The following is a 19,076-nucleotide window of genomic DNA, read 5'->3' as shown; positions in this document are numbered from 1 at the left end:
TTTCCCAACATCTCTGTGATACTCTTAGGTGTGTCAAACAAACACATGACTATTCTTACTGAACTTCTTTGTGTACATTCAATATCCATGCTAGTCCAATTAGATACAGGTCCCACACCTGTGAGCAAAATTGTAGGCTGAATCACATGAATATTTTGAAACCAATTTCCTTCAGAGACTGACTGTATTTCCTAGTTTTCTGCCTACAAATCTAACTCTGACATACTAACAAGCCTATGTGATTGTTCCATTTCCTATTCCTACAAACTGATACAAGGTACTGATTGATTCCACTAGTGACTCTTGCAGATTTTATAGCAATAGGATACTATGCTTTTCATTTTGAAAAGTACAAAGTTTTACATTTATGAACATTTAAAGCAGGCTGCCAATCTTTACGCCACATTGAAATCTTGTCCAAGATGTGACTCAACATATGTAGTTTTCTTTGAACAGTATTTCATTATAGAAAACTGCAACATCTGAGGTTACTATCACTGTTTTCTGAAAGGTCATTAATATACAATATGTACAGAAACAGTCCCAGCACACTTCCATTCGGCTTGTCTTAACTTATTTCTTCACCTGTCAATAACCATCCACCCAAGGTAACATACTGCGTTCCTTCCATCAACAAATCGTCAAAAGTAGCCACAAATTTCACTTGATACCTCATATGATCATACATCTGGTAATAAACGTAGGTGTGGTAATGAGTCGGAGGCTTTTTGGAAGTCAAGAAATATCACATCTATGAGACTACCTTAATCCATGGTTTTCAGGTGACTCATTACATCTAAGCTCACAATATATTACAAGATTCTGCAACAAACAGATATCAAGAATATTGGATGATAGTATTGTGAATTACTTCTGCTACCTTTCTTGTGCAGTAATATGTGACCTATGCTTTCTTCCAATCACAAGGCACTGTCTTTTGTTCTAGGGACCTACAGTATATTGCGGTTAAAAGAGTACCTAATTCATCTGAAAATTTGGTGTAGAAACTTGTTTTCATCTAACCCTGGAGCTTTATTTAATTTAAATGATTTCAAGCTGTTCTCAGCCCCACTGACACTAACATCTATTTCGCTCAACTAGAGCAAGAATTAAATGGGAACAATACTCCTGGATTTTCCTTCGTAAACGAACATATGGAAACACATTTCAGTGTTTTTGCTTTTGCTTTGCCACTCTCAATTTCAGTTGACTGTCTTGTCCACAAATGTATGAACAATAACTTTGGTGTCACTATCTGCCCTAACATATGAACGTAATTTCTTTGGGTGCTGTGAGAGATCTTTATATAATATTTTGCTACAGTAGTCATTGCATTCTTCTCCACTGCCCTTTTGACAGCAAAACACATTTCATTCAGATCTCCCTACCTATAACTTTATGCTTTGTATTATACTTATCATGCAGTAGTCTCTGTTTCTTTAGAAGTTTCTTTACAGTGACTGAAAACCCTGGGCACTACCACCAGTAATGAACTGTTCTATTTGGTACACATCTATACTCTGCATATCCAACTATTCTTTTAAATTGATCCACAGTTCCTCTATATGTCCCTCTGTTGAACTAAATGAAATTCCTCATCAACGTATGACATTACTGCATCTTTATCTAGTCTGCTGAACACATAAATGTTTCTGTTTTAGCTGCTCTTTGTACTTTGGTAGTCACTGTTGCTAAAATGCATCACGGTTACTGATAACAGTTTCAATGTGGGCATCCTCAAAGAAGTCATGTCTACCTCTTTGTATCCTATTTATTTCTATCATGAGCAGGTTTCTGAACTATCCATCTTAAGTAGTTTTCAGAGAACACATTTATCAATATTTTGCAGAATGTATTGTCACATACACCACCTACAAAACCGTAGCCATAACAAATGATTACTGGATCATTACAGTCACCTCCAATGCTGGAAGTACAACTGGGGAACTTGTACACTGGCTAATAATTGTGCTTGGGTCTGGTGGCTGATAGAAAGATCCACTTATAATTGTATGTCCATTATACGGAGCCTTGCCCAAGCAATCTTGCATACAGCTTCCATTTCTATCTCAGTGAATTTGAGTTTCTTGTCTACTGTGACAAACAGACCACCTCCACTATAGCTCACGCACGATACGATGGCTAATGTGCAGAGACCAATTTTCATCCAAAGTGCTGGGTGAGTTTATTCGTTTGTTCGGAAGGGGAGGCTGACAGTGTCTGAACCCTTTTGGCCGTTCGGCGATGATAGACTCTAGATGCAGCCCTGCAATCTTTCTCAAATAATTTTACAGAAACTATTCGGTAAAGAAAATTCATTTTGCTTTACTTATAGCTTTATATGTCAGGTTGATGATGACATGCCCATCATTTCGTTAATGGTCATAGTTATTGTGATATTTAAGTGAAAGTAAGACACTGCATGTATATGAAAAAGTTTGCAATGAAACGCAGATGTCGCTATGATTTTGCGTTTGGTGCATACTACATAATATGTTGCAGCATATGGAATTTAGCTAATGTATTGAATTTTTCATTAGACTTGGGTGGAGGTCTCCCTCCCACCAATCTTGAGAAATTTGATCTGACGCAGCACACTCATTTGTGATTGCGGCGCGCCAGTTATAAAGCCAGAGCAAAATATCCAAAGCATTCCTCATATTTCATAAATAGTTTTCAGATATCGAAATGAGATTTGGGCAAATCATAGGATGCAAAGAGGACAGTATGTTGCTGTAAGGGTATGTATTAAGCAAAATTTCATTGTCTACCATGTTATTCCACTAACTACAGACTTTTTCGATGAAAGAATGCAATTTTTAAGGGCCACCAATAGCTGGTGAAACAAGAAATACTAAGGGTTTTGGAAAAACGTAACTGAAGACATTACACATTTATTTTGTACCACAAAAGTGCTTTTTTGTAAGCCACATTAGTACTCTACCTTAAGTATGTTCCTACAAACCCCAAAGCCAAAATCTCCATTCATCAATGTCTACCTCCTCCGCTCCCTATATAATTTGGTAGCCCCAGACCACTAAAGTTTGAGAAATGATTTCTTCCTTTTATCTAGTAGTAGCAGTAGTAGTAATAGTAGTAGTAGAAGAAGGCACAGTCGAACTCAGTTAATCATCTTAAACGAAAGCTTTAAAATAAAAGCACATTAATTTGGCAAAAGAATGGGATGAGTTTGTAAAAATATGAAACATCAGTAAGTAAATGAAGTAGTCGCCAAGAATATTGAGCCAAGCGATACATACACAGCATGACAGACTGAAAGAAAATCAGTGTGAAAACAGGGAATGTACACTGCTGCTTATTAAAATTCCAACACCAGATAAGATGGAAAATAACAAAATTTTACATACTGTGTGAATACAGTACGGCATGAAGAATACACGATTACATTTATAGGTGATTTGCGGATATATAGGTGTAAAATGTAGGCTACAGAGCTGCCTCTTCTGGCAGCAAAAATAGCTTGTAAAAGGCGTGAGTTGATCTGAGCTTGGAAGAAAGATACAGACATATATGACATTCCATACTGCTCAACATTCCACTAGAGTTCATCAATCACAGAGGCTGGCAAGTGGTGATATGTCAGTCTCTCAGCAATGCATGACCATACATTTTTAATAGGAGAGAGATCTGGAGAATGTGCTGGCAAGGTAGGTCCAGACAGCACAGGCATCATGCAGTCTTGCTTTTTCTTGTTGAAAGATATGCCACAAAGCCCTCTACAAGGGGAGACAGCCACAGGCCTTAAGACATCAGAAATTTAACATCTGCTGTTCAAATTAGCAGCTATGCAAACCTGAGTTGTGTATCTAGTGCCCCCTGATACAATCACAAAGTATTAGGCACATATCACTAAGTTCAATCCGGCAACATTTGTTCTCCTCGGATGCTCCACAAAAAGATACAGACACTGTGATGCTTTATGCAGAACTGGGACTCACTCCTTTCTCTGCTGCCATGTCCAGAGAAGCTGCAAGAATGGTTGCCATGTTAACAGGCTGGTTGAACTCCCCACAACCCTGCCCATATCAAAACGGTACATGTTGACAGACGTTTCTCCTTCTTACATAGAGCATAACAACTTTCTCACCAACAACCAATACTCAAACGTGATTTCTGAACGAGAAATCCCAATGTACAGATAACATTATTAAAACTTCATGTGGCTTGTGCTGAAATGTTAATCATTTGCATATCCTGACACATCATGCCACTGTGTCAATTGTTAGATGTTGCCTTCATACTGTTACAATTTTATTGGCTGACAGTGTAAAGGAAGAAACACTGTATATAACAAAATGAACAATATTTGCAATTTATTTGGTGTATTATTGAAAGGGTGCAGATTAACTGTAAGTCACTCCATCTCACTGTCACACATCTCTCACTTATTGCTTTCCTTATTACATACCAAATAAGAAATGTTTTCCCCTGAAGATCAAGATTTAGTTGGTCTTTTTCTATTTTATTATTAACCACATTTTGTATAATTAATATGTCATGGATACATTGCACTTAAGTCTGTTTCAAATTTTCATACCCCCCCTTATTTCTGACAACTGCATAAATTATTCATTTCCTTTGTTCAAGAGCACTTACACAGTTGCATTATATCCTATTCACAATATAAATATTCCAAAAATAGAAAGTTCTTGCATATGATTGTATGCTTATGTGTAACACAAATGCAGAAAGATGCATATGATTATACACTATCGTGTAGCACAAATGCAAAAAGAAAAAGATAAGAACATATTAAACTACCTTATCTTGTGACTCTACTTCATGTTCCTTATCTCTTTCAACTGGTTTGCAAAGCGTTGCTTTTGATTTGATGAGGATATGCCGATGTAATTTTTCCACAAAATTTAAGGATTTTCTCAGACCTTTTGTCTTCAACATGTCTTCAATGTATTTACGGTATGGATTTATTGGCGACGGTTTTTTGCTGTGTGTCGCAGGATACGATTTGTTAATTGAACTAGAATAATATTCCATTACATTTTCCTCCTCATCACATGAGTTTGTTGAACCATGAGATGATATATTTGAATTATTTGAATCTGATGGACTGCTAGTTTCGACATCAAATTGAATCCTGTGTTTGTTCTTGGGGATCATCTTCCTCGGAGGTGATGTGGACCTGCAAAACACAGCCCAGACTAACAATTGTATTTAATAAAATGAGTACTATATCTACTGGTTACTACAGATTACCATAGTAAAAAGTTCTGTAGTTCTGTGAATATTAAAACCTTCTAGCCTAAAAATTTGATGTCAAAATAATAAAAACAACACTAAATAATAACAAAAAATGATAATAATAATCAAAATTACCTAGTATTTTGCTCTTGTGAGGTGCTGGGCTCTTCACTTGCAGATGTGTCAGTAGCTATGCCTGATGTATTATCATCTTCACCAACATGAGGCCAGTTTATGCCTTTGGACTCTAATCGTAACAACAGTTTGCCCAAAATTATTAATACTAGACGCTGATGTTTAGTCATGTTGTACCAAAGACACATGGCCTGCAAAAAGAAAAAAAAGTAATATAAATGCATGGGGAAAATATCATCAACTATCAGGCTACATTCTATCTAGCGAAATCATTAACCAGTAGTAGTAGTTGCAGTAGTAGTAGTAGTAGTAGTTGTAATGTGCTTCCTGTTTGCTTTAGAAAACTCAGTGGTGTTATTAATGCCAACCCAATAAGAACTGCTTAAAAAAAAAATAATAATAATATAATAATAATAATAAACCCGTGGAGGCCTGGGAAAAGAATAGGCCTCCGTTATGTTCTGCCAGTAGTAAAAGGCGATGAAAAGAACAAACCACTAATAGGGCTAACCCCCCTTTTAGTGTGATTAGTTGGTTCAGGACAGAACTAATGAAGCCTCGGACAAGCGCTGTCATGGTCGGGGACGACGCTTGAACCCTATGCCCGTCCACAATGGTAACGACACTGCTAGCCACACGGAAAATGATTTAAATACAAATAGAGGTGTTTTGCAGGATATGCTTCCTCCAACCACTCTAGAAGGAAAACAAAGACAGAGGATGAGATGGTCAGATGAAGTTAACTGACACCTCATGTTCTGTTATTACCAAGCAACAAACTTAGGAACCAACACAATTGGATGCAGATCACAAGTATACACAACATTTATTACCAGATACCCAGAATTAAAATTTTTAACAGAACAACGACTAGCTGATCAGATCCGTGTAGTAATAAAAAATAACAGGATACCCCAGTCAGAATTAGAAAACATCAAACAACAAGTACAACAAATACTAGAACAAAATAATGTGCAATCAGAAGAAGAAGAAAATACAGTAATGGACTCAAACATCCCAGAGCAAACAAACAAAGAACAACACGCATCAATTAAACAATCAGAGGAAAACAAAATCTTAAGACAGCCACCAGAACAAGCACAAATAGAACACGAAGTGACACACATGTTAGATATAGAAGAAAAATTTAAGCTGACATATATAGAATACAAAGACACAAATACAGACATTAGACCATTCTTGCATAGACCACCAAATAACCCACAAGTCGAAACAACAATAACAACTATCAACACAATCACACACAACAAAATAAATGAAAATACAACTATGGAAGAGTTACAACTACTGGTTTATATAGGCGCACTAACTACACTAAATATACACACTAGGCAGAGATTAGAACCAACCAACACACAGAAGAAACCCACAAAACCAGCATGGCAACACAGGCTACAGATCAGAATAGAGAAACTGAGAAAAGACATCGGACAGCTAACACAATTTATAAGAAATGAAATGTCAGACAAAAAATGAAAAAGGTTAGGTAAAATCTCAGAACAAGAAGCGATAGAGCAATTAGATGAAAAGAAGCAGAAATTACAAGCATTGGCCAAACGACTTAGAAGATACAAAAAAAAGTGAAAATAGAAGGAAACAAAACCAAACATTCAACACAAACCAAAAGAAATTTTACCAGACAATAGATAACACACGCATTAAAATAGACAATCCACCAAACATAACAGACATGGAACACTTCTGGAGCAACATATGGTCAAACCCAGTACAACATAACAGGCATGCACGGTGGATACAAGCAGAAACAGACACATACAAGATGATACCACAAATGCCTGAATTGATAATTTTGCAACATGAAGTCACCCAAGCAATTAATTATACTCACAATTGGAAAGCCCCTGGAAAAGATAAAATAGGAAATTTCTGGCTAAAGAAGTTCACCTCAACACATTCACATCTAACTAAGGAGGATGTAAAGAGCAACTGATAATAGATGCAGAGGTGACATATCAAGCTAAAACTAAACAAAGGTCGCTACACTACACATACATTGATTACCAGAAAGCTTTTGATAGTGTACCCCACTCATGGTTACTACAAATATTGGAAATATACAAAGTAGATCCTAAATTGATACAGTTCCTAAACATAGTAATGAAAAATTGGAAAACCACACTTAATATCCAAACAAATTCAAATAATATCACATCACAGCCAATACAGATTAAGCGAGGAATATACCAAGGAGACTCATTAAGTCCTTTCTGGTTCTGTCTTGCTCTGAACCCACTATCCAACATGCTAAATAATACAAATTATAGATACAATATTACTGGAATATACCAACACAAAATCACACATTTGCTATACATGGATGATCTAAAACTACTGGCAGCAACAAAACAACAACTCAACCAATTACTAAAGATAACAGAAGTATTCAGCAATGATATAAATATGGCTTTTGAAACAGACAAATGTAAGAAAAATAGCATAGTCAAGGGAAAACACACTAAACAAGAAGATTACATATTGGATAACCACAGCGACTGCATAGAAGCGATGGAAAAAACAGATGCCTATAAATATCTAGGATACAGACAAAAAATAGGAATAGAAAATACAAATATTAAAGAAGAACTAAAAGAAAAATATAGCCAAAGACTAACAAAAATACTGAAAACAGAATTGACAGCAAGAAACAAGACAAAAGCTATAAATACTTATGCTATACCAATATTGACCTACACATTCGGAGTAGTGAAATGGAGTAACACAGACCTAGAAGCACTCAATACACTTACACGATCACAATGTCACAAATATAGAATACATCACATACATTCAGCAACAGAAAGATTCACATTAAGCAGAGAGGAAGGAGGAAGGGGATTTATCGACATAAAAAACCTACATTATGGACAGGTAGACAATTTAAGAAAATTCTTTATAGAACGAGCAGAAACTAGCAAAATACACAAAGCAATCACTCATATAAATACATCGGCTACACCACTGCAATTTCATAACCAGTTCCATAACCCTTTAGATCACATAACATCAACAGATACGAAGAAAGTAAATTGGAAAAAGAAAACACTACATGGCAAGCACCCGTATCATCTACCACAGCCACACATCGATCAAGACGCATCCAACACATGGCTAAGAAAAGGTAATATATACAGTAAGACGGAAGGATTCATGATTGCAATACAGGATCAAACAATAAACACCAGATATTACAGCAAGCATATTATTAAAGATCCCAATATCACAATAGATAAATGCAGACTTTGCAAACAACAAATAGAAACAGTATATCACATCACAAGCAGATGTACAATACTAGCAAATACAGAGTACCCCAGAAAACATGACAATGTAGCAAAAATAATACATCAACAGCTTGCCTTACAACATAAACTTATAAAACAACACGTTCCCACATACAAGTATGCACCACAAAATGTACTGGAGAATGATGAATACAAATTATACTGGAACAGAAAAGAAGAAATTAACACAACTAATCGAAATATCCATACCCTATACAACAAATATACAAAACAGGAGAAAAAAAATTGAAAAATACATCCAACTGGCTGCGGAAGTCAAGGACATGTGGCATCAGGATAAAGTTAACATTATACCAATTATACTATCAACTACAGGAGTCATACCACACAATATCCACCAGTACATCAACACAATACAGCTACATCCAAACTTATATATACAACTACAGAAATCTGTAATTATTGATACATGTTCAATTACCCGAAAGTTCCTAAATGCAATGTAACATATACTGTACAGTTAAAAGGAAGTCACACTTGATCAAGGTCCGCGTCACTTTCCATTTTTGACCAGACATAACGTCTGAGACAGGAAAGAGAAATAATAATAATAATAATAATAATAATAATTAGAAAAGTAAAAATGATGAAGTGGAAGACTGATGAAACATGAAACTGATAGATAAAAAGTAAAAGTTACATATATGTCAAAGTCCTACTGATCAGATGGTTATGATGCAATGCATTTGTTGTCAACAGCATAATTAGTAATTCTTTCTTTAATAAAGTGATCAAATTTCCAGTCAAACCATTTAATGGCTTCTGATCAGCATACAGACCACACTTATTAAAATGTGATGCACTGTTACAGTTGACAAACCTTCATCACACTCTGATGATTCTTTCTGATAAAGAGTGAAGCACTAGCTGTAAAAGCAGTACCCTATGTACAAGCATGTTAATACTGTATTATTTTGACTAATTAGCTTAAAATGTGTATACAGTGGTTGGTTGTCAGTTCAAATAAAGCAAAGATTGTTCTCATTATTTTTCAAGAGGAATTGAGGGCTGGTGCTGATATCTTGTCCTTAAAATATGAGGTCAAGTTGCTGAAGTTTCCTTGTTTGTCCACTACCTTACAAAACTTCATTCTCCTCAAAAAAGTGGTTTGACAAACCATCGCCAATATCATAGCAGAAGTACCAATTCCAGAGTACGAATAGGCAGACATCCCCATACACCCCTTTCATGAAATAGATGAAGTATGTTGTATTTCCATCGAGTGTTATACGCTTTCTCCAAGTCATAAAACAAACAGAAATCTTATACCTCACATGGTACTGATCCTCCCAATGGGAACTCCGTTTATGAATGGTGTAAATGTTTCGTCAACAGCAGCTGTTCAGTTAGTTTGTGCCTCAATCAGTAGTTAAGTTAATGTTCACTTCTTTCCTCAAGGTAAGTCAACAATTTAGTTTATCTTGATAAGCTGGAAAACATTTTAATTCACAGACTGATGGGAATGATCAAGAATGCTATATACACACACGTCCAACAAGACAGCATACTGCAGCAGTACCCTTAAAAGGTCTGGTATTTCCTTTCTGAGCAATTCCCCAGTCAGTGGAAATGTCACACTGAGCCCTCTGAATGGTTATCTCATTCACCAGCTGACACCTTTTTATTTTACTTCAAGAAATTCATTAAATAAAAAGATTTCACACCTCCCTTACTGCCTAGAATCACTGTATCCAAAACAAGAACAAGAATTACAGTTCAGGCCATTAAGCCCAATGTCCAACAACCAGTTTAATAAGAAATCAAATTTAGATGGACTATATCAAACAATGGAAAATCCAGGATGGAATGTAACAATACGAGAGGAGGAAAGATATGGGAGATGCTGAGCCGCGATAGGCACAATAAAAAAATTCACACAATCAAGGCTTTCGGCCATTAAGGCTTTTGTCAGCAGTAGACACACATACACACACGCACACACAAACACACACAAGTGCAATTTGCACACACATCTGCAGTCTCAGAGAACTGAAACTGCACTGCGAGCAGCAGCACCAGCGCATGATGGGAGTGGCGACTGGGTGGGGGTAAGGAGGAGGCTGGGGCGGGGAGGGGTGGGATAGTATGGTGGGAGTGGCGGACAGTGAAGTGTTGCTGTTTAGACAGAGGGTAGGAGAGAACATGTGGAGGGGGGAGGGGGTAAGTAGTGGAAAGGAGAGAAATAAAAATAAAAAATACAAGAAATTAAAAGACTGTGTGTGGCAGTGAAATGAAGGCTGTGCAGTACTGGAATGGGAACAGGGAGGGGGCTGGATGGGTGAGGACAGTGTCTAACAAAGGTTGAGGCCAGGAGGGTTACAGGACCATAGGATGTATTGCAGGGAAAGTTCCCACCTGCGCAATTCAGAAAAGCTGGTGTTGGTGGGAAGGATCCATATGGCACAGGCTGTGAAGCAGTCACTCAGATGAGGGGATCATGTTTGGCAGCATGTTCAGCTACAGGGTGGTCACCTTGTTTTTTGGCCACAGTTTGTCGCTGGCCGTTCATGCGGACAGACAGCTTGTTGGTTGTCATGCCTACATAGAATGCAGCACAGTGGTTGCACCTTAGCTTGTAGATCATATGACTGGTTTCACAGGTAGCACTGCCTTTGATGTGATAGGTAATGTTAGTGACCGGATTGGAGTAGGTGGTGGTAGGAGGATGTATGGGACAGGTCTCGCATCTAGGTCTATTACAGGGGTATGAGCCATGAGGTATGGGATTGGGAGCAAGGGTTGTGTAAGGATGGACGAGTATATTGTGTAGGTTCGGTGGACGGTGGAATACCACAGTAGGAGGGGCGTGAAGGATAGTGGGTAGGACATTTCTCATTTCAGGGCACGATGAGAGGTAATTGAAACCCTGGCGGAGAATGTAATTCAGTTGCTCCAGTCCCATGTGGTACTGAGTTACGAGGGGAATGCTCCTCTGTGGCCGAACTGTGGGACTTAAGGAGGTGGTGGGAGACTGGGAAGATAAGGCATGGGAGATTTGTTTTTGTACAAGAATGGGATGATAATTACGGTCAGTGAAGGCTTCAGTGAGACCCTCGGTATATTTAGAGAGGGACTGCTCGTCACTGCAGTTGTGACGACCATGGGTGGCTAGGCTGTACGGAAGGAATTTCTTGGTATGAAACGGATGGCAGCTGTCGAAGTGGAGGTATTGCTAGTGGTTAGTAGGTTTGATATGGACGGAGGAACTAATGTAGCCATTTCTGAGGCGGAGGTCAACATCTAGGAAGGTGGCTTGTTGGGTTGAGTAGGACCAGGAGAAGCAAATGGGGGAGAAGTTGTTGAGGTTCTGGAGGAATGTGAATAAGGTGTCCTCACCTCCAATCCAGAAAGCAAAGATGACATCAATGAATCTGAACCAGGTGAGGGGTTTATGATTCTGGGTTTTTAGGAAGGATTCCTCTAGATGGCCCATGAATAGGTTAGCACAGGATGGTGCCATGCAGGTGCCCATAGCAGTACTGCAGATTTGTTTGTAGGTAATGCCTTCAAAGGAGAAGTAATTGTGGGTGAGGATATAGTTGCTTATGGAGACTAGGAAGGAGGTTGTTGGTTTGGAATCCATAGGGCATCTAGAAAGGTAGTGTTCGATAGCAGCAAGGCCATGGGCATTACGAATGTTAGTGTACAGGGAGGTGGCATCAATAGTGATGAGCAGGGCACTGTGTGGTAAAGGGAGAGGAACTGTGGAGAGTCGGTTGAGGAAATCGTTGGTATCTTTTATATAGGAGGATAGTTTCCGGATAATAGGTTGAAGGTGTTGGTCTATGAGAGCAGACATTCTCTCAGTCAGGGCACAGTAACCGGCCACAATGGGGCGTCCTGGGTGGTTGGGTTTATGGACTTTAGGAAGCATGTAGAAGGTGCGAGTGCGGGGAGTGGTAGGGGTAAGTAGAGAGATTGACTCTGGGGAGAGGTTCTGGGACAGGCCTGAGGATTTGAGTAGTAACTGGAGATCCTGCTAGATTGCCGAAATGGGATCACTGTGGCATGCTTTGTAGGTGGAAGTATCTGACAGCTGATGGAGTTCTTCTGCCACGTAATCCTTGCGGTTCAAAACTACTGTGGTGGAGCCTTTGTCTGCAGGTAAGGTTACAAGATCGGGATCAGTTTTTTGATGGTGGACTGCGGTTCTTTTTGCGGATGTAAGGTTAGTATGCATGTTGAGGGATTTGGGGAATGATGGTGAGGCAAGGTTCGAGGATAAGAAATTCTGGAAAGTTAACAGGGGGTGGTTTGGAGGCAGTGGGGGTGGATCACAGTTGCATGGAGGAGTGAACTGAGTTAGGCAAGGTTCAATGTTGGCCTTTGGTAGAGTCTGATTGAATGGGTTGGTGGCGAAAAAGTGTTTCCACTGTAGGGACCGGGAGAAGGAGAGAAGGTCTTTAACTAGTCCTGCATGGCTGAATTTTAGAGTGGGGCAAAAGGTGAGGTCTTTGGAAAGGACTGATATTTCTGTGGGACTAAGGCTTCTGGAGGAAAGGTTCACGACTGTGTTGTGGGTCCGTTTAGGATTTGAGTTCTGTGTAGTGGTGGGAGTGAGTTTCGGAGGGTGGGGTAAGTGTAGTAGGTCTGCGAGACAAGGTTTGTCAGCTATGAGGGGGTGTGGGGGAGGTTTAGAGGTTGTTGTAGAAGTGGTGGACAGTGGTACTCCGAGGCGGGAGTAGGACGTGAGCAGGATGGAGAGCTTTTCGAGGTGGTGTTGTGCATGTTGCTCAAGTTCCTGCGGGACAGCAACAATGCAGGAACAGTATGTGGGACTGGGATCTGGCTAGAGATAAGGAAACTTTTCTGTATTGACACAGATGGAAGGAGCAAGGACCCACGGTGGCGCAAAAATGCGAAAAAATACGTAAGAAAGTAGAATTACGTCCAAAAAATTACGCAAAAATACACCCAAATACATGCGAAAAATACGAAATAGATGCACAAGGGGGAAAAAAGAGATGAAATCTGAGGAAGACGACGATAGTGGAAGGCGAAAACACACTAAAATTGGCGAGAAGTCACAAAGGTCAAAGTAGAGAATAACTAATCATTAATAAATATAAGTATATTACTGTGGGTAGCAGTAATATACTTACTTCGTTAGCCACTGTCCTCACCCATCCAGCCCCCTCCCTGTTTCCATTCCAGCACTACACAGCCATCATTTTGCCGCCACACCCAGTCTTTTAGATGGACTATATGCAGATATGAATGGAAGTCAAAGAAAATTTTAACACATGTAAGATAAGAACTTGATGAAATTTGCTAAAGAATAGTATCAAAATCAGCTTTGTGACTCTTAATAAGAAATTTTGTTTTTTCATGTTTATTAAAGTATTATGTTTAATGGAATATTTCGTGAAAGACAAAAATTTTACTACTCGCCCTGATGAACACAACTATCTACAGTCCCACAAACAACCTGGACGATTGCTTTTTTTTTAGTGTTGCACGGGTGCTCCTGTATTCAATATATTGCATTCCATCCTATTCCACCAACACACCCAGTCCTTTTACTTCTCTCCTTTTTCCACTACTTCTCCTCTCCCCCTCCATCTCCACCTCATCCCTGCAAAATACCCAGCAGCACTTCACTGTCCACCACCCCTACCCTGCTATTCCTCCGTCTCCCTGCCCCAGCCTCCACATTACCCCCACCATGTTGCCTCTTGTAAAAGAATTATATAAAAAAAAATTTATGAATATATAAACACTAGTTCAACTACCAGAGTTTAATGCGTAAAGCATTTGCTGAACAAGAGAAGCTTTACGCTCTTCGTTTATTAGTTTTAGAATAAGTTACGTTTCGCTGTTATCCTGTCCTAATGTTAAGAAGTGTTGTGCCATTTCTTACTGATAACATTGGGTTAAATAATGAAAGTGATTCTGAAGCAGACTGATTTCGTATTTTGTGATACCATGAGCCCCAGCTCCTGAAATTCTGGAAAATTATTACCGTTATTTTAATTTTATGCAGAGAATTTAGATGGAGGCGACGATCTTCACGGCGACACTGCTCAACAATAGAGGTAGGTGAATGTGTTCATCTTTTTCCTTTCATGGCCGCTACCGTCAATTTCAATATATTTGCCACAACATTCAGAACCTGCAGTCTTTCTTTTCATTTAATTTCGAAGTCCACACATTTACGTTCTAAGATGAACAAATGCATTTAACTGTAATTCTTTTTATCCAGGCCATGGGGGATGATTACACTCAAACTGTACCTGCTTCTATCCCGTTCGTTATGTTTGCATACATTTGAGTGTGTACAAGCGTAACTATATTTCCTACACAGTATACGCTTTTTATTTATTTATTTATTTTTTATTTTTTCACCACTCATTCGCGAATGTACGTGCCCTCTTATTTGATGTAGTCAGTCAGCTGTATTCTTTAATAGCATTATTTGTACTATTCAGAGGCTTAGTTTCCACAATTGATCTTTGCCTGTGTCGCAACAGCCCTTCATGGGAAATATTTTTACGTGACATCCACAATAACTTTTATTTCAAAATTTCGGCGACCGACTGAATAAAGATTTTTCTAACAACAACAATAGCAAAACATAATAATATAAGAGGACACGTTACACTCTCCATCATGCACTGCTGCTGCTGCTTGTAGTCTGGTTTCAGCTGCCAGAGACTGTGGTCATGTGTGTGTGTGTGTGTGTGTGTGTGTGTGTGTGTGTGTGTGTGTGTGAGGAGGGGGGGGGTCTATTTTTGACAAAGGTTTTGTTGGCCAAAGCCTTATTCTGTGAAAGTCTTTTTTTTTTTTTTTTTTTTTTTTTTTTTTTTTTTTTTTTTTTTTTTTTATGTATTGGACATCCCATCATTCCCAGTTACGTTATAATAGATTTTCTGAAATAGTGTCTGAAATCAAATTTTAAAAAGAGGTGGAATGAAGACGACGATCATAAAAGAAGGCCAGTCTTGAAAGAAGAATAATATGATCTAAAAATATGGAAGTTGACTGTGTTTAAATTTGCTTTTGTCACTTAGGTATTTTGTATGTCATCACATCATACTATCTTCTCTCTAGCTTCCTGCCATTGGTTGCCTCATGTGCTATTCCTCTTTATTTAGATGTAGCTGATAATGCTATTCTAACTTTGTGAAACTGGTAGTATTATTAAAGGATCATACAACTGTTGTTGGTATTTTCAAGAATGACCAGTTCAGTCCATAGACCCTTCCAGCGTTGCACATCAAATCATTCATTACATTTAATGCACTTACTTTAATGATCCTTGGCTGCAGTAGCCAGTAGAGCCTTACATCCTTAAAACTAAATGAAAATAAGAAATTGTTGAAAATTAGGGTTTATTGTCCTGTTGACATTGATGTCATAATAGATGGTGAAATTTATACATGGAAATATTATAGCACCTTTATCTCCCAAGCTCAGAGGTCACAATTCCGATTGGTGTGTCATCATTACAAGGCTAAAGGAATAATGGCAAATCATCGAGTTCTTTGTTGTGGTGGCTACTCTATTTATAATAACGGCAAATAGAATGATGCTTAGCACACCATCGTATCTTAAATAAATGTGAGATATTTTCCCAACTCAATAACTGAAAGATTGTAATGCAAGGAAAGTTTGCTGTAAGAGCAGCATATAGCCACTGCTACAAAGCTTGTCTTGTATATTTACACTCAAACACTATCCGACATCATTTCAATTAGTTTTTCTATGTGAAGTCATTCTCAGATCACTCATATTTGATGTGTAGCTTCCTATACATGTTACAAGTAATTCCAAAAATTCTTACCTCTCAGTATTGAAACTCTACCTTTATGAGCCCAGTAAGTCAAGGCCACAGAAATTTTATGACAAAAATGCAAAGGTTTTCATCATTTTTGAGGTGATGGCTTTTACTGAATAATCAAGCTACATCCCTGAGAGTTAGTACACCAGTTTAAATCAGGCAGTTGTAGATCAAGAGCCCACTCCAAGACAATTAGTCACTGGAGCGCAGCTGAGCAAATGCTGGCAAACACACAGCCGGGTCATAGTCTACGTTATAGTACTACCATGGTCAAATGTCCACATGCAGAGATGGCCAAGTGGCTCATGCACATACATAACACCTGCAGTAGCAGAACTTGGTGGGTACCCTATACCGCCTGTGACTGCCTGCAGGTGAGCTGAGGGCACTTGCAGGTGTCCGTACCCTGTGGGGCAACATGTCATATTACAACTAATGAAGCTGAGATCATTTACATATATCTGCCTGCGTCTGTATATGTGCAGATGGATATGTGTGTGTGTGCGCGACTGTATACCTGTCGTTTTCTCTCCCTAAGTAAGTCTTTCCGCTCCCGGGATTGGAATGACTCCTTACCCTCTCCCTTAAAACCCACATCCTTTCATCTTTCCCTCTCCTTCCCTCTTTCCTGATGAAGCAACCTTGGGTTGCGAAAGCTTGAAATTTGTGTATGTGTTTGTGTGTTTTTTATTGTGTCCATCTACCAGCGCTTTCCCATTTGGTAAGTCACAGCATCTTTATATATATTGGATTCAGTCGATGGGTTTCATCACTGATATCCAGAACAGAGTATGAGTATAGGAATTTTGTATATTACACGCCACCATTTCTTTTACACTTATGTTTTCAAAAGGCTTCAGAAATTTAACTTCAGTTATGTTGTGTAAACTGAACAGTAACATCACAAATTACAGTACACCTCACTTATAATTTATAATGGCAGTTCAAATATATCCATATACTTTAATATTACTGCACTTACATGATTCAGCTTCATAATGTAAATGAGTGGCAGAGAGATTATAGAATAAGAAACAAACAAAAACCATCCCCTCTCTTCGGGATATCGTTATAGTGACTAAAAAAATCAAGGAAAGAAAAACAATACCTTGACTCTTCCTACAAATTCTGAGCTCTTGTACAGTGGGTACTGCGCTCCTACAGCCTTGCAGGATGGGTACAGTGACTCAGCAACTTCTAACCTATTCAGAAGTTCTTCGACTTCCTTCAGAGCTGCATTTTGGTTCTCTGTGCAGACTTTACAAAATACTGACAAACATCCAGTGCAGACTTGTACATCTGATTTGGGTTGTGATGTGTTATCTGTCCCATCTGAGCTGACACCACTGTCACTAGCTTGTGTTGACATTTTATTGAGTAGCTTAGAAGCTTTTTTTTGAAACCTGTAAAATTAGAAAATAATATTTTGTTACTACTACTATATCTACATCTATTAATGGGAGAAAAATTATTAATGGGGGATCCTGGAAATAGACACAAATTATGGAAGGAATAAAAGTCACCACTAAACTTATGGTTGTGGAAATGAAGTTGAAGGACACATATGAGTGAGAATAGGAGGGAGGGGGGGGGGGAGGAGGGAGGGGGGGAGGAGGGAGGGAGGGAGAGAGGGGGGGAGAGAGAGAGAGAGAGAGAGAGAGAGAGAGAGAGAGAGAGAGAGAGAGAGAGTGTGTGTGTGTGTGTGTGTGTGTGTGTGTAAAGCTCAGCAATGTTTCCAGTCTCGTTTATGTCCCTATCAGCCACTCAACTTGTTCCTTCATTTACAACAGAAACTAGAAATGATGTTTTGACTGAATAATGAGAAAGACTTATTATCTGATTTTAAAATAAAAGTATTTTCCTAACTACATAAAAAAGTGGATAACGTTTTATGAATCTGGCGTTCTTTAATACAGAGGAAAGAAAAGTGAGAAGAGTTTATGAAGAACCCCTCACAGTAGGATTTTCTCTTTTTTTTTTTTTTTGTGGTTTTAGGGCGCACAACTTCAACGGTCATTAGCGCCCAGACTACATTAGGAATGCACCGTGAGGCACAAGTTTAAAACAGCAACTAAAAGGGAAAACACGATAAAAGATCGACAGGCATAGGATTTAAAAAAAACAGCATAATTAAATGTCCTTAAGACAGTTGGTCAATTTGATAAAATGAAGAACGCGAGCAGCTGCTCCTGGGTCATCCGCTAAAATGGCATCGAGAGTACATGGCAGGCCAAGATCAAGACGCAGTGGAGTAAAATCCGGAAAGGACGTTAGAATGTGGCGGACCGTCATCAAGTGCCCACATGGGCAGAACGGCGCCGGCGCAGCCATCAGCACATGGCGATGGCTGAAATGGCAGTGTCAAATTCGTAACCGGGCCAAAACTACCTCCTCCCGCCGAGAGGGGCGTGAGGAGGACGTCCAAGCCGCGGGAAGAGGTTTCAAGTCCCGAAGCTTGTTGTCCGTAAGTGCAGCCCAATCGGCATGCCACAGCGATAAAATGCGCCGACAAATGACCCTGCTACAATCTGATGAAGGGACACAACAAGAAGCTGTCCGAGGCTGGAGGACCGCAGCCTTGGCCGCGGCATCTGCAG

General features: G+C 39.0%; 1 protein-coding gene across 2 annotated transcripts in view; it reads right to left on the bottom strand.

The window, feature by feature from the left end:
• The window catches only part of LOC124617051 (mitogen-activated protein kinase kinase kinase 4), a 217,227-nt gene that overhangs the window by 157,829 nt on the left and 40,322 nt on the right, over nt 1–19,076 (bottom strand). For both annotated transcript variants that reach the window (XM_047145235.1, XM_047145236.1), the window contains exons 7-9: nt 17,588–17,882; nt 5,356–5,546; nt 4,783–5,161 (exon numbers count right to left, since the gene is read on the bottom strand). In XM_047145235.1, the coding sequence (XP_047001191.1) occupies nt 4,783–5,161; nt 5,356–5,546; nt 17,588–17,882 (865 nt within the window). The remainder of the gene's footprint in view (nt 1–4,782; nt 5,162–5,355; nt 5,547–17,587; nt 17,883–19,076) is intronic.

This window comes from Schistocerca americana, chromosome 1 (assembly GCF_021461395.2).
Source record: "Schistocerca americana isolate TAMUIC-IGC-003095 chromosome 1, iqSchAmer2.1, whole genome shotgun sequence".
Lineage (NCBI taxonomy): Eukaryota > Metazoa > Arthropoda > Insecta > Orthoptera > Acrididae > Schistocerca > Schistocerca americana.
This window is presented reverse-complemented; position numbering and strand designations above follow the sequence as displayed.